The 17,453-nt window shown below is 38.7% G+C and overlaps 1 protein-coding gene across 1 annotated transcript in view; it reads left to right on the top strand.

The window, feature by feature from the left end:
• adgrv1 (adhesion G protein-coupled receptor V1) overlaps window positions 1-17,453 on the top strand; it is a 114,906-nt gene that overhangs the window by 86,491 nt on the left and 10,962 nt on the right. Inside the window, 3 exon segments of the mRNA XM_032579062.1 lie at window positions 2,069-2,247; window positions 6,752-6,909; window positions 13,054-13,175. Of these exon segments, the coding sequence (XP_032434953.1) occupies window positions 2,069-2,247; window positions 6,752-6,909; window positions 13,054-13,175 (459 nt within the window).

The raw sequence follows: 17,453 nt of genomic DNA, 5'->3' as shown, positions 1-17,453 counted from the left end.
TGGTTCAAGTATGAGGAGAAGTGTTCCATGGCAACAATTATTTTAGATTTTGAGTTTTTATTCAACAGCCTACAAGCATCTCGGGTCATATCTGTACTGTCAGCAAATACACTGGCTGAGAAGAAAAGCCCTGCAGACACTAGTTTTCATTAACATGCAATGCTAAAACCCAATTGACCTCTTTATCAGCCCTGGTTAGCGCTCGCCGCTCATTTTCCCCCACCTATTAGGTCGTTGCTTTCAGATAAGTGACTGAAATGAGTCAGCACCATCAACAAATGTTACACCCCGAAAAAGTCTTGAATCAATAGCAGCAGACTGTGTGTATGTGGGTATCTGCATGTCCAGTATCAGTTCAGAAGAATGCACCTTGGCACGATGACAGAAATTAAATCTGTGTCCACAAATGCAGTTTCTAGACTGCAGAGGCGTCAAGAGAGGCGCTCAGGTTACTGCAAATGTTCATAATGTTTCATAACAACACAAGTATTTCAACTGCAGCGAGAAGCCCTGCAGGCTCGCCTACAGTATGTGTTTTTCATTTCTCAGCGTGCCAGATTGAAAGTCAAACAAGTACCTGAGGTACTAGTTTTACAGCTTTGTACACAATGCCTGTGAATATGTTATCAGCAGGTGAACATATTTGATTAAAACAGTGGGCAAGAGGCGCCACATTCAGTTCATTTAGTACCTTCCAAAAGTATTCATAATGTTCTTTTTTTTTTTTTACATTTTACAATGTTTCAAACTACCTTTGATGTAAGAACTCATGGTAACTCTGGAGGAGCTGCACAGATCCACAGCTCAGCTACTTTTCAAACTCTCCTCACATTCATAGAAGAGGGGTAAGAAGGACAGACGTAGGGTGCCCTCGTCTGATGAGGACCAACATTTTGGTCTCCATTCACGATATGTGTGGTGGAACACACCAACCCAATGGTGAAACATGGTGGTGGCAGCAATTTAATCTTCAACCAATTTGGTACCTTCATTATTTAAGTGGATTTCAGTGGAAACCTTTCAAGAGTGATGAGGGGACACTTGGAAGTTCCCCTAAAACTTTGATGTACTTTTAGTGGAAACCTGATCAGTTCTGATGGTAATCTGGTGTTTCATTCTCCACCACTTGATATTTAGATTTAAACTGTAAAATAACTCCGTATTCCCAGTTTATGGAAAACATAAACTAATCTCAGTCAGTTAGCCTGCTAATCTGCATCCCAAGCCACACAATCCTTTGCATCAACAGTCGGTGAGTGATGCAGCCTCTGCAGTGGCAACAACTCAGCACAAAGTTACCTGTAATCCCCTCTCTCTCTCTCTCCACTCTGCTCACAGCCAAGGAACATAAAGCTCTTGGATCTGAATGACTCCACTCTCCTGTGTCATTACACTGCAGTCAGATTGTTACACAACCTTTCTATCTGCCTTGCGTTTATTCTGAGAGGTTTCTGCAGACAAGTCGGTTTTGTTAGTGGTCATACAACATGGTGGAGAGAGCATTATCAGTTACTTTAAGGATTAGATCTTGCTGTCGTTTGTTGCATCACATCTCCCTGTGCGCAAATGTCATATCTGAGTGTTTGCAAACAGATCATCACCAGTCATTTATAGCTGTTTGTATATTATATATAAGCCTGAAGTAAAATTAATCTCGGCTCTCTGTTCTTGTCCATCTGGACCAAAAGCTGCTGAAGTCTTCCTGCAGGTAGAAGACATTGTGTCTGCTTTGCAAGACAGGTGGTCAGAAAGTCTGATTATGTAACAGTGCAAGGCTTAGCGTGTCAGACGGATGAGACAGTAAAACCCAGTTAAATTACAAAGCAAACACAGCTATTTTGGGTGTGATGTAAACTATCACTTTCTATGTATTCACAAGCAGAAAAAACAGAAAAAGCCTTGAAAAATCAAGGTGAGATCATCATTTTCCGATCTGTTAAGGTTGTATTTCTTTCTTTCTTTTTTTTTTTTTTGCTACATTAGGACTTTTTTTATTCACAATTATTTGTGCTTGTATTTTGGTATTCCTTTCCAGTAAATCATCTGTTTTCCTGAACTGTTTTCTCAGGCTGTGAACTTCTGGCAAGTGCTGGTGATGAATGATGAGCACACAGAGCGGCGCTACCTGCTCTACTTCCTCCTAGGCTGGGGACTTCCTGCCTTAGTCATCATCGTCCTGGTTATTGTTTTGCTCGGTGGCTTTGGGTGGACCATTCATGCTGCATATGGACTGGTGCATGGAGATGTGTAAGTTGAAAATTTATTTAAATGCATGCATAGTACCACTCAGAATGAGTGTAAAAATTAATGTCAGGGCTTTTAATAATGCATTTGAGCTCCTTCTTTTGTTGAAGTTGTTTGTTTTTGATCATAAAACAACTTCAGGGAATTTTACACCTGTCATTTGGAGCTATCTGTAGGTTTCAGGATATTGGACCACTCTTATCAGTACAGCTCATTTTCATTCTTCAGTCTCTCACGGTCAACCTGACCTTGAAGGTCCAGAAATTTTCTGAATTAAAAAGACTTATCGAAGTTGTATTTTGGTATTCCTTTCATCTGTTTTCCTGAACTGTTTCCTCAGGCTGTGAACCGGGTCAATCCAGGGTTGTTTTTCCAATCAATCCTGGAAAAATAAAAATTCGAAAGCTTCCTAAGATCCCAGATTAATCTGACTTGCAATGTTATTGTGCAAGAAAGCAAACTTCTGACTGATTCTAAGATATTGTTTTGAACCAACAACAGAAAAATCTAAATAATCCTACTCCATGTCGGTCTTTGAAGTGCATACTCAAGTGTCCTTTTTAGTACTTCTCTGACTCATGCGGGCTGACAGCAGTTTTCTATTTGCTCGGAGGGGAAACTCTGTTTCAGAGTGAAAGGAAAACACCTGAGTCAGTGACGTCATATGAGGAGGCCTCTCGTCCAATCAGCTGAATGATTTAGGAAATGAGTCTCAGTGTTTGCATTCATCGCGCCACACAGAAACCCGACTCTTTACCTTGGAGGTGGATTTTTTTTTTCCTGAAATCACTTCCTGTCTATTTATAGTTTTAAATAACGGATTAAATCATTTTGTAAAAACTCATACAAAGTCTCTTTGATGGGTGTGTCTGTTTACCTATGGGTCGGTCTTCATTTTTCATGTGCTTCATATGTGAGCAAGCATGCAGGATGGGTAGAGCTCAGCGCTGATGAAGTCTGAAACTTTGAATCACATCCTTAAACTGGCCGGTGGTCTTAGGTGGGGTTGTTATCCTTGGGATCGAGTGAGGGAGTGTGTTTCCTGTGGCTGGGTGTGAGACAGTAAGGGCACACATGAGGGATTTTAGGACACAGTGGAGGGTATTCAGTTTCCCCTGGAGAGCATACCCTCCTATTTGAAGGAGCCTTTACATTCATTCACCCGTCTCTTTTACTCCTGATCAGAGTAAATAGGTTGCCTCTTGTTTCCTCACCAACACAGCTGTCTCGGTTTCACCCTGTCTGCGTACAAACAAGCCTTGAGCTCAGATTCTACGTCACAGAGGTGTTTTCAAAGTAATTGTATCTGGGAGGGAGGGGAGTTGTTAAGTCTTAGTAAGACACACATGAAGTGAATGAAACTGATTGTGGATCATGTTGTTTCTTTTACAGCAGCATTGAAATACGTAGGATGTTAACAAGACCTTTGAAACTTTGAAAATAGAGATGAAACTTCATCCTTGTCTCCAAACCCTCCCTAAGTCCCAGAAGGGTGAAAGTACAACAGGCTTCACATAAATTAACTACAGCTTTAAAAAGAGAAGCGAATACCTTTTTTTTTTTTCTTAGGTTATACAGACAATTAAAGAAGCTACGTTCAAAAATCCACTGACAGTATTTAATCTGCAGAACTTGTTTGAAATTATTTATTGGGCAACTTTGTTATGACAGAATTGTCCAGTTATCAAAATAACCCTGTGCTACTGGACCCAGTATAGACCAATCCATGCTGGGGTTTGTTTAACACTGCCTGGTTGTCCTATGGGTTTTCCTCATTATTCTGTAGAATTTTAACATAAAGCACTTATATAAATGTGATTTCAATACTTAATTTTAAGGCTGCGGTGGGAGAACCCACGCATGGAGGCCTTAGTCCTCCACAAAGCAGTCACAGGGTTAAGTCCCAGCCTGATAACCTTCCCCCTCTCTCATGATCCACTTTTCTGTCTAACTCCTCTCATATACAGGCCACTAGAGCCAATAAACATATAAAAAAGAAAAAAAAAATCACAACCCATAACCGCAATGACAAAGCATGTGTTATTTGTCTTAAGCCCTGACCTAAAACAAAACACTTTTTGGGGTGAATTAGAGCAGATTGTAAGTCAAGAAGGAAAGGTTTAGGGTTGTGCAAAATCAGCATTTGACTTTAAAAGTGTTATCCTTGAAGAAAAGTCAAAATTACCATAAACATCTCACAGAAAGCCATTGTAGAAGAACTGAAGCTGTTTTAACTGCAAATGGTGTTAAATCTGTCAAAACCTTTTCATTAAGAGTGGAATGTAATTCTCAAATGACTAAACATGTTCTATTTGTCTTAAAATGAATGACTCATCTACCCAGTCATAAAATTTCCTCATCACTTAATGCTCCAGTTCACTGGTAAATGACAGATTGGGAACGACAGCAGCCGAGCCCGAAGTGGTCGGGCACATAAAATTACTGAGGGTGCGAAGGTCACCATCAAAGTTGCTAGCTTCAGATTAATTTAAAAACAGTTTATGGAGAGGCTCATTGCATGGTTTAAAAGCTCAAGCAGCTGTATCCAAAACTTTTATCACCAACTGCAGTGTAATACAAAGCTTTAGATGTAGTTGTGTAAAGCAAGCGATCATGAACTGTAGGGTGGTGGAGATGTACTGTCTAGAGTGAAAAATTATGCGTCTGTCTGGCAATCCATCAGATGCTAATCTGATGGATTAGCATCAGGCAACTGCCTGGGTTGACAGTTGCTAGGCAAACTGCACTTTCCTGACTGTAAAAGGCCAAGTGTGAAATTTGAGACAGAGGATATTATGACATCTAGCTGTTCTCAGGCGTGTGGTTGGTCTCTCAGCTCCAGAGAAAGGAACGCTGATGCTTCTGTATACCAAGATATTTTAGACATTTCTTTTTTGTCTAAGAAGTGAATATGTGGGAAAGGTTTGGGGTTGGCCCTTTCAGTTCTACCATGAATGAGCACTAGTGCACAAAGGCCTGACCTAAACCTAAAAAAACACCTTTTGGGATGAATTAGAGCAAATTGTAAGTCAGATTTTTTTGTGCAGTATCAGCATTTGATTTTGCCAGTGTTATCTGTGAAGAAAGGTCAAACTGACCTTAAACATAGTCTTAAATCTTGCAGAAAGCCATTCCAGAAGAATTGAAGCTGTTTTAGCTGCAAATGGTGTTAATTGTTGTATCAAAACCTTTTTATTAAGAATTGAGTGTAATTCCCAAATATGCAAAGGCAAGTGTTTCAATAGTTTTGGCAATATATGGTGGTGATCTTTAAACCCAATCATTTTTTTTCTTTTGGAAGAGGTTAATTGAAGTCTGATCAGGTTGGGTCAAACTGGGTCAAAATTTATAACACAATGTTTGATGAAAACTACTCAAGATTTAGTCTCATCATAAACCCAGAATTTGGGTCAAAAGACCCAGTAGTTTTTTTCAGTACTTACTTCTTGGCATTAAAGTTTCTTTGTGTCCTTTTATTGTCTTATTTGTTCAAATTTGAACTACTTTTATAGTCAAATAAAATGTTGCCAGATCATTTGGTGCCAATAATAAATGTACATTTCATCAACTCTGAACTTGAACTCTGAGTTCTGTACATAAGGCTGAGTGATTCATGACCTCATGCTGTCTGATGAATATAAAAAGAAAATGCACTGAGTAACCCTACCACTGAGGAAAGTTTCTTCATCCTGCTTAGGAATCCTAAACAGTCTTCGAATACAGCTGGCTGTCCCCCCCTCATAAAAACAAGCAGCACTAACACCCATTTCCCATTAGAGCTGAATTGGTGGGAGGGTATGGCACACAAATTTATTTGGCATACCTTGTTGTATTTTGGCTAGCACAGCTCTAATTAGTTTACAGAACCAGCTCAATTGCTCCCACCAAACTAGTTTCTGTTGTGAAAAAAGTACAAAAATCACATGAGCCTTCAGCTCTGCTCAATTCTTATATGGGCATGAAGGATTTTTCAGAGGAAAATGTTTAAAATGACAAAGAAGCACATGCCAGAGAAAGAATATGGCAAAACACCAGCTGGAATCAAACCTTAATAATAAATAAATTATTTCAATTTATCTTTGATCACCCCTTTTCTAAACAGCTTTCAGTACATACATGATTTTTTTTGTGATTTTAGTCTAAGTCTTAAATAAGGAGAACAAATGACCTTGTTTATCCACTTGCAGCACTGGGGTGGCCTTGTTGCTCAGCAGAGTTAATAATGAACATGTTTTGCTTTCACTGCCGTTGAACAATAATCCTTTAAGTCTTAGGAAGGCTCAGAAGTCTCACTGAGAAAATCCTGTTCATGAAATATGAAGAAAAGTTTCAAAAATAGACAGAGTGAGAAAGAGACCAAGAGGTAAAAAACAGCTCTACAAAAACCATGTGATGTGTGATTTCAAGCTGAACACACGCTTGATACCTAATGTGTGTGTCCTATCTTTTAAAAGAAATACACAGTGTAAAAATCAATTACTAACATATTTCTGTATCTCTTCTCTAGGTGCTTCATCCCAAACATCTATGCAGCTCTTTGCACAGCGGTGTTGGTGCCTCTCATCTGCTTGGTTGCAGTGCTGGTTATATTTATCCACGCCTACCAGGTAACTGAGCAGTGGAGGGCCTACGATGACATGTATCGTGGAAGGACAAACAGCACAGGTAACTAATGTAATCATTTCAGTGTTTTTTTTTTTGTTTTCTTTCTTTTTTTACTTGTTTCCAAATACGTGAAGAGACACACATCCATCCCCTGTTTATGTAGGCAAACTGATCTATGCAAAAAACTGTTATTCCCCTTGAATTTTTCCACATTTTGTCACTCTAAAACCACAGTGTGAAAGTATTATTTTGGGGGGGGATTTTTTATCTTAGACAATAAAAAAATATATTATAGACCTTCTGGAAATCAATCAGATGTTTATTGATTTTAGCTCTGACCTTTCCAGACTTTTTCATTCTAACATGTGAAAATACTTTTCTCTAAACCAGGGGGGTAAAACTCATTTTCATCTAATGTCACTAAAGTCAACAAAAGGCAGAATGTATAGATAAAACCAGCTATTAACAAACTGGTTTAGCTTTCTCTGCATTTGATTTGTACTTCCTAAGATTAAATAATATTTAACAGATTTTCACATTAAGGTAGTTTAGTACTACACAAATAACTGACTTCATTTGACTGAGGTCAAGAAGGACACAGTCAGGCTGGTTTTTTTGTTTGTTTGTTTAAGGCTGTTTTCATACTGGGATGACTATTTTTCCTAACTTATCCTACTTGTATTCAGAAACACGAACAGAAATAAACACTAAAAACCATGTTGTTGTGAGTGAAACAATGCAACTTGTATATATTCACCTATCACATCTATTTGGCTAAGGATACCACTTGAAATCCTTTTTAACTACAAGTGGTAAATGCTCTTACTATAATAATGTACCAAGATGTGTACAAACACTCTTGAACTTCTACACGATTAAGTTGTGTTGTTTGGATAGAAATAACTCTCAGTTGTAGTGGGTGTGAATCAGAGCTATTTACTCAGTGCAGTCAGTCACTTTGCCCACTCATGAAGATCCAAGTCAAACATCTTCAGTCTCTCATCATTCAGGTTGTTATCACTGACAATCAGCACTCGTTAGTTGCTCTTTACTCAAAACTGAAGGAACAAGCGGACCAAATGAAAGGAGAGCAGATGGCAGAAAATTCTTTACAATAAAGTTCTCATTTTGTATTATGGACGCTACACTCACACAATGAGAACATCTACTGTCCAGTACTAAGTTCAAACATCATCCATCCATCCACTGGACAGGTGTTTTCATACTCTAGGACTCTGCAGTCCTAGAGGTGCCAGAGTTCAGCTACTTTTAGATCTGTCTCTGCGTCAGCACACCTGAATCACACAATTTGATCATTAGCAGGAGTTTGAGTGCATATGGAGGCAATTCAGTCATTTGATTTAGGTATGTTGGATATGAGACACATCCAAAAGTTGCAGGACTTTGATTCTCAAGGACTGGTGTTTGACATCCCTTATTCATTGCTTATACCAGCTTGTTCCTGCTCAGGGTCACAAAGGGTCAGTGAATGAGTTAGTCAGGAGTACAACCCTGGACAAGTTTCCAGTCCACCCTTGGGGCAGCATACTGTATCTGGCACATTTATACCTAAAAACAAATTAGGATCTCCAATGAACTTAACAAACAGGTTATTGGGACTGCTGGATTAAACGGGTGTAACCAGAGAAAACCTACAAACCAACAGAAAAGCCTCAGTCAAACCTCAATCCAAGAACTGTTTTCAGCTATGACTTTAAATTGTATTCATGTTAGTTGGAGGCACAAAATCTTGACAGCACTGATCAAAGTTTAGAGGAATTAACCGTGTTGACTCTACCTACAATCTGTTATCTGGAAACATAATGACTCAACAGAGTCCTGTTTGCACACAGAAATATATAACCATCCATAAAGCTTCCACACTAAATATAATGTTTTCCATTTCATTTTTATTTATTGGTGTTTCATGCAATATAATCAGTGGTGCCCACAGACTCTCTCACAAATGTCCGTAGTCCGAAGCAACTTTGAAAAAATTATAATAAACAAGATGTGAGCACATCCGTCCATCCGTTGTTCATTGCTTTCTATCGTTGCTTCATCACCAGGGGTCACAGCACAAACAACCAAGCATGCACTCACATACACCTGAGGGCAGTCATGGTTTTGGATTGTGGCACAAAGGTAGACTCCCTGAAGATAACCCACAGAACATGCAAACTCCATGCCAAAACACCCCAGGCTGAGGAAATTCTGCTATCTGCTACATTTTTAGCAAAAGTCTGCTAATTTTTGAGAGCACTGACAGGTTCCCAACCTCCGATATGAAGCAGCCTTGAAACTACTAATTTGAATTTATTTCTCTTTGTCCTACTGTGACTATCGAACATAGTTGAAGGTTCTTTCTGTCATCATTTATCAGTAGTTAGTGTTAAATGAGAAACTATTTATCGCTCTTGCACATTCGTTTTGAGTTCAACCTTGATGTTTCTAATTAGCTGTTGAATTTGTAGGACTCTTGTTGCGGACAGTGCATATTAAGGTCACACTTTTCAAAATCCTCACCACAGCAAACAGCCGGTGTGATAAGTCGAGGTCTAATCTTTCTACTGGCGCAGGAGTGTGAGAAGCCCACATGTTGAACTCACAGGACTATGTGAAATATAGCAGGACTACTGACGTCAGCAGGATCAGGCCAGCGTCTGCTTGAGCATGCTGCGTACCACTTGTAAACATGTACCTATTAGAGAATGACTGGAACTCTCCCACTGTGCCTGATGCAGTGCTCGGCAATGAAAAGGAAGCAAACTGAACTTGAAATTAGGGATATCAAAATGTCATCTGAGCCCTTGTCGCAGCCCAACTCAACCCACGAGGAGTGTTTATGAGTCTTGATGTTCTTCTTGATACAAGCTTTTTACAGCACCACTTGCTCCATGAACACATGCAGCTCAGTCATTGATTGGCCAGAGCAGGAATCAACAAAAGCATGCACTGGATAAGGTTTTATTGCAAAGTGTTTTATTGTTTACAGTGCCAGTGTTTACAGTGCCTAGTGAGCGTACTTTACCTGAACTTACCTTTTGAACATTAACAACTAACAGAAACTTGAATTCATTTCATCAGGATTTTATCAGAGACTAACATGAAATATCACAGAAGTGCAAAGTGAAGGTTTTTTGGTTTGTAAAAAAAAACAGTGTTGGTCATTTTTGATGTAGCCATCATTTCTTTGTCGAATCACCTCAACATTGTGCTGCCATCACCATGTTTCACCTGGGGAGTGATGTATTCTGGGTCATGTGGAGAGTTTTGTTTCCACCACATACAGCATTTGGCATTTAGGGCAAAAAGTCTAAAAAAGTTTAGGTTTTATCTAACCAGAATACTCCCTCCCACATGTTTGCCCTACTTGGGGTATTAATTCAAGGGTTATGAATAGTTTTGCCCTTGGTCTTAGTCTATCCAGTTAATTTATCAACAACCCAGGCCTATGTTTACAGCTTGAAACTCTTACATAATTTTTTTTTAAACTATCTCTTAATTCTAATGCTGCAGATGTTGTAACATTATCTTATCAGCACATCCTCTTTGGAGCTCACTGTTGCTACAGCTGCTGACCTCTTTGAGTCACCGCTGAAAGCTTTCTAAGTGTTTTCTGGTTTGTCTTTTCAAACCAAGACACTGTGCTAATATACAAACTGTAAACTGGAAGTTGTGGCGAACAGTAGCTCCCTCATCCAAACAGACAGATGAAACACAAACCTTCATAGGAAGATGCATATATTCAGTTGGCTTTTCGTCTTGTGCTCATATACTGTTTTTTTTGTTTGTTTGTTTGTTTTTCTCTGTCTTGGTGGTATCCAGTCAAATTGCCAGTCAGCATTTTGCAGTCAGTCTCCATTTGGCTCTGGGAACCTGCTCTTACTGTGGGAGCTCTGTCTCGTCCAGAGAGTGGAATGTGCTTACATGGTTGGAAAAATCAAACTGGTTAGAGAGGAGAAGCAGACAGATGTGCTTGAGTGGAAGAAAGAGAGCGAATCAGATAGGAACAGTATGTGCTGCTGGAAGCAGTATAAATATCTAAAGAGCCAGCTGTCTTCAAGCTGTCTTTTAATACTGTTCTGATCAGAAGTCAGACCACAGAAACTTTATAAACAATGATCAGTGTTACGGGAGGAAGGCTTAAAGGAAATATGTCTCCAATGAAGGCAGCAGGTGGGATTTAGGAATAAGTCTGAGAAAAAAAGCAGACACTGCAGCAGAGTGGAAATGACAACACCGAGGAAGTGGCACCTAAGTGAGGGCTTTTTGTGCAAACCTGTGCCCTGTGTTTCCATCCTACTTGTGAAGTGAAGTGGACTCTGCTGGACACTGTGTCCTACATAGAAGCAAGCTACAGCTAACCTGAGTCAGCGTAGTAGTTTTATGTAGGGTTACCCCACAGGATTCAAAGATGATTTTAGAACCAGATTTTTATTTTTTTTAATTCTCGCTTTTCTTTGACAAGGTAAGATGAATTAAAGTCTCATCAAATGTGCCCCATATACTTAAAATAGCATACCATCCAAACATGGAAAAGGGTAAACATAGTTTTCTAGTTTTATTTGCATACAAACATCTGAAAAGTGAGGTGTGCATGTACTGAGGCTCCCAAAGTGAATATTTTTGAAAACCTCTTTGCAATGCAGTTATGCTACAAATCTTTATTGTTATGTCTCTGCAAGCATTGCACATCTAGGGAAAGAAGTGCTCTTAATTAAATTCCCAAACATACACAGACGTTTATGGTTGTACTGTGACATATTGTATGAACATTCAAGGGTATGAATACTTTTTCAAGCTGCAGTACTTCCATGTGGATTAGATATGAAAACTGCTAGTGGTAGATCAGGAGGATAATCACTTGTAGTGTATTTTTTCATTTTATTAAAGTGACAGATGTGTCTTGGTCCAAAAGCTGCTACTAATAATATTTCCTAATAAGGCAATCAGACTTGGGTAGAGCTTACGTTCACCCCGTCTCCTGGGCCTCTCTGGGGATTTTATCTGGAACTTTCCAGTTATGAATCAAAAAGAGTTATTAATACAAGATGTAGATTAAGTGTTCACGTCCTCTCCCTAACAACTGAATTAATCTTTATCATCTTGGTAGTGGCAAACAGCTTTAAAGCATCAAAATAAGACCCATGTTTCTAAAATAGCTCTGAGTGAAACCTTTTCAGAAACAGGTTGAACTTCTAGTTTCATTTAATCCTAGAAACACAGAAAAGCCTTTCAGGCAGACAGAACTTTTGTGTATGCAGACAGGAAGTCTGTGAGCCATGTGGTCACATGTTTGCTTTTATTGCGCATACTGTATTTCACACATGTGCGTGGGCTTTCTAGGTGCTGTTTGAAAGCTGCAGGAAGTGTCACACCTTTCACATTTATAGGTCATCTGTTAACAGTGCCTGTTTAAGCAGGCGAGTTGAAAGGTTTTCAGTTAGGCTACTTATGTCACATTAACTCTATTGAGGTCTGCGGGCTTAATGTACCTGTTGAATTTTCATCAGGATTTCAAAAATGTATAATCAAAACCATTTTACAAAAGACCAGTATATCCACTTCGCTTTCCCTAAGCCATATTAGTGATAACATAAGGCTCAACACATGAGGCGCTGACTCTGAGTACAGAGCGTAGAAATGTGAAGAAGCAGGTCTTTGTGCGGTGGGGGTCATTCAAGGTCACGCACTGCATGTCTGCTTCAGTGTTTGAGGCTTTAGTCTGGATCCACATGGTTTATCTACTTTCTACTTTATGCGTTGAAATTTAAGTTCAATGCAGATTTGAACTTAAATTTCAAATCTGCATTGGCGCATTGAAATTTGAAGTGCTGAATAACTTTTCAAATATCTGCATGTTTATGATGTGTTCATCATCAGAAGGCCTAAACAGAAGATTGAGAACTTAGGCAAACTTTCCATCAACATCACTTTCTGGTGAATGGATTTCACAAGGAAATATACCCAGTTGTTATTTTTGAGTATTTAAAGATTAGTTGTTGGAGTTAGAAAACAGCACTGTTAATGTTAACAACTTAATAGACACATTTCTGATGTTTAGTGCAGGTTTACCAATGAATAAGACAATATGAGCAGGCTGAAATTTTTGAAATCTGAGACGGACTTAGTTTTTGGCTGTAGTTGTTTTTAACAGATGATATTTTAAAATCTTATTTTGCTTTTTCTTTTGTTCTCCAGAGGTGCCGCTGGTTCTTTACTTGTTTCTGCTCATCTCGCTGGTCTGGTTGTGGGCAGGACTCCACATGGGCTACAGATACCTGTGGCTCCTCATCCTCTATGTCATCTTTAACTGCCTGCTGGTAAGACCACTTGCTCCTTTCATTATTTGCCGACCCGCTGATTGTTGATTGCTGATTACAAAAACCACCCACTGGCAGCCTGGTATCATAAAAGTTTGTGTCAACAGTTGTGCTTCCCATAATCTAAAAACAAGGTTAATGTACTCAATGCAAATGTGAAGAGGGGAAAAGCTCACCAAAAGAATTGTGTTGTAGCATTTTTTCCTAATTAAAATGTGTGTTTCTTTTATTTTCTGGCTTTGATGCTACATTGATTCCCAGCCTCAGAGAGCTGGGAATGCCTCAGGAGTATGATGGAAATCAGGACTACAGGGTATCATATCTTCATCTCTGCCAAGACTTTACTCTGTTTCTGTTCTTCGTATATATTAGAAGATTAAACCAGAATAGCAATGAAAGATTATTGTCACTTAATTTTGGCTCAATGCTGAAAAACCTAAAACTGAATGGTGGAGGGGCAAAAACCTCCCCTAGGAAACATCTGCAGATGTGACACCAGGTTTGGCAGCAATGTGGTAGAAAAAAAACAAAAACCTGGTGAAAACTAATAGTTAAATAGCATAATTATTCCATTCACAGAGAAATGGAGTTCCCCTAAATTGCTATGACCTAGCAATTTATTGTCGACTTTTATGTGAGTGTATGTGCGAGCCAGAGTGGGTATTTTTAAATATTATTTTTAAATATTTACATTGTTTTTGCATTAAAAGCTGATATTACTCTAAAGATAAAAAATAATAAATACTCCTTTTTAGCTTTCTTGAGCACATGTCTTTACCACTTCTATTTTCTAGATTTATAAAAAAAATCCAGGTTACTTAGAAAATTAGCAGTATTTGTTGAAACCACTAAAAGGAGTGAGATTAGGCGCTTTTTTTCTTTAAAAACTTCATTTTAAATACTATAGATTTAGTAAGCAGCCTTGCTAGTTGAGCAATTACCTATTTAAGAGATTGCTCATTCTGCTCTTCTCTCACATTTTTTAGTGTGAGTAGTAGGATTTTTAAAAATATTTGTCTGCCAAAGATTCTTGGCCACTTTTTAGCCATAAAGTGCACAGTCACAGGTCTGTGGTAACCGACGGTGATATGTGGCATTCACATGCTAAAGGCAACAGTGTTGACCGAAATAAACTGGTCCTGTTGGCACAGTGACTAGGAAGACGAGATGATGTCAGCGCCAACAGTCAGTGTCGCACTTTGCGTTTGTTTGTGAGCTCAGGCCAGTTTTGTTTGGTCCTGTGACCTCATGTGGATAGTTTGATCAGCTCACATCATCATCAGCTCATGTATGTGTATGTATTATTAAAAATGAACAGTAATATGGCGAAAACAGCCCTTAAATATGTAATAACCAACTTTTAAATAAAAATAATTAACCACAAGAGATGTGACATAGCTATAGACTAAATAATTGCTTTCAGAAACATTCAAAATGTCCGCTGCTCTGAGGTCTTAAGGAAAACATTTCCACAGCTGAAGGGTTGTAAAAATTGAAAGATGCATTTTTCCCTCCTTTTTCATATCAATGTAAGACTTGAGACAGTGAAGGACATACAGGACAAAAACAAATATGATCAGCACCTTAAAATCCACAGTGATATGTGGCATTGACCCTGTAGATGCCATTGTTAAGGTGTTACAATAGAGCACATTAATTTCAGTCCTGAAGTGGACAAGTATCAAATACAGAATCTGATTCAGCTGACTTACAAAGAAGCTGGGATTGAGCTGTTATTCTTTTAGGAAATGAGAAAGCAGTATCCTGTTCTACAAATTTTAAAATGTTGTACTCATAGGATAAAATGTGATACGCTTCTGGTTTTTGATTGATGGATTCAACAGTTCTCCATGAAATGCTTAAAGCTTTAGACAGTTTAGTAACGTGACCCTGCTCTAAACTTCTCCACAACTTTACCCCTGACCTGTCTACTGCGTTTGATTAAAGCCACCAGAAGCTTCTTCATTTTCCACCTTCACTCTTCCTGCCACTGAGAGTTGGATGCACTCAGGGACACTGTAGCACAAAGCTGCAAAGAGGATAATACAATTTAAAAGGTTCGTCGCAGTTTAATAGATTCCCTTTAGATTCAGATTGCCCTTCTCTTCAGCCAGGTCAACCTCTAGCATCAATATACGGGCAACCTCTCTCTCCTGTAAAAGGAAATAAAAACACATACTTCCTGAGGATGAAGATTGATTTTCAGCAAAAGTGCAGCTTCAAAGTGCTGGGCCTCTGTTTGCAAAAACAAACAAAGATTCATAAAAGTAGGAGGAGGTGAAAAGCCCCAAAGCTAAACCGAGTGACTGAAGATATTGATTAAAAGGAAAGTGAACATGGGACTTTGTTGAGATGCTGTTGAATTGTGAGGAAAAAAAGACTCTAATGGGTATTTTGTGGCTTTGAGTGTATGTGTATTCTCAGGAGATACCCTAATTCATGCAGCTGTAGGGGGGCACTGGTAAAGTTTGTGACAGTGGGAGATATTACAGACTGAAAGAGAAAGAAACGTAGGTACAAAATTTGATTATTTTAGTAAAGATTGATGTTTGTTTACATCAAAAATTCTGCACACAATGACCAAGTACATAATACATTTAGAATTCACAAGCAAGGGTGAATATATCTATAAATTTATGTAAATGATACATCTTCAGACAAGTCTGCTACATGCGGACTACATTACCACCACTCTCTGGCAGCATTATTATTCAACTTTCTGCTTCTAAACTCACAACCTCAGTTTTTTTTCAGGTTTTCGTTTCCATTGTGTGGTTGGAAGTTATTAGAGTGTTGGTCACAGCTGCAAGGTGTTGCAGAGTGATTCTTGTTTTCTTCATGCCGTGAACTTTCCATTCGAAGAATTTTCCATATTTACTTCATGTAGCTGTAAAGCGCACTTCCCTGCTGCTAATTACGGAACATTATTAAACACTTGCAGATGTTACAGCTGTGCATGTGCGTGTATTTGTGCTGCAGAGTATTCAGAGCTCTGCGTTTATTGAATGCCGTAAAAACGGGTACTGGTTTCCAGCTGCATAGTTAACTGTACTGGTCTGAGAAGCTAATCGCATTCAACGTTAGACCGAAAATAACTGACCTTTAAATCTAAAGGCTGCACCTTTTCCTTCCTCCTTCTGCCCTGTTTTTCAACCGTACATCTGTGCTTCACCAGGCCGAATTAGAAGGAGATAATCAAATTTCCATAGCAGCGCCCCTCATTATCTCCTTGTTCTGCCTATAAACCTTTCCTTGTTATGTCAACAGCCGTCAAAAATATCAACAACGAAGAAACGGTAACAGTTTTCACAATGATTTATTACCAACCCGCACTTTTTATTTAATCTTTATCTAAGAATAGGATACCTGATATGTGTGTGGAAAGATTTTAGGAAAAAATCACTGACGCGTCAGAGCCATACAAGATTTAAGGGAAGTGATTCTTTTTCTTTTATGATCATAGAAAATGTTTCATAGCCATCATAATCACTGTAAGAGGTCAGGTAGAGTAATGCTGCCTCAACAAGTGCAGTAAAGGTGTGTTGTTTTTTCTGTTTGTTTGTTTTTTATAGTGCCCCTTGAACTTTTGTAAGGTTTTGTCACATTACAAACACAAACTTTATTGTATTTTATTGCGGTTTTATTAAATAGAAACATGCATAACTGTGATGTGAATGGAAAATGATACATTTTTTACAAATATAAATCTAAAAAGAGAATTTGTGTTCAGTCGTCTTTTACTCTAATACTCTTAAAAGATTTCCATTGCAGCCAATTGCCTACTTACTAAATAAAGTTTGTATCTGTATACAGTATTTTCATATCATTTAAAATTCTGGTGTTCTATGAAGCACTCTGAGGTTTATTAGAGAACAAACAGCATTGCAGGAGAGAGAGGCAGAGGTTTAAAGCAGTGGCAGGTTATAAAACATTGACCAAAGCATTAAACATCTCACGGTGCGTTGTTTGATCCTTGTCAGAAAATTAGAAAAAGCTTCAAAACCGTCTAAGATCATGACCGTCCGCCTAAACCGACACGTCAGACAAGGAGAGGAGGGGAGCCAAAAGAGCTCCGCAAATCCACATCTTGGGCGAAAGAATCTGCCAGCAGCAACTATTAGTTGTGCACTTCTTAAATATAAAACTAAAGAGTGGAAAACAATTAACTCAACTCATCACATGCAACTATTACTGGGAAACACGTTGGTGCCAGCGCCAAGCTGTGGGGAGGCTTCTTGGAGCAGGGAAGTTGGTCAACTCTAATGGTACTGAGAATTT

Source organism: Xiphophorus hellerii, chromosome 12 (genome assembly GCF_003331165.1).
Source record: "Xiphophorus hellerii strain 12219 chromosome 12, Xiphophorus_hellerii-4.1, whole genome shotgun sequence".
Taxonomy (NCBI): domain Eukaryota; kingdom Metazoa; phylum Chordata; class Actinopteri; order Cyprinodontiformes; family Poeciliidae; genus Xiphophorus; species Xiphophorus hellerii.
Note: the sequence above shows the minus strand (reverse complement) of the source record. Positions and strands in the feature narration are given on the sequence as shown.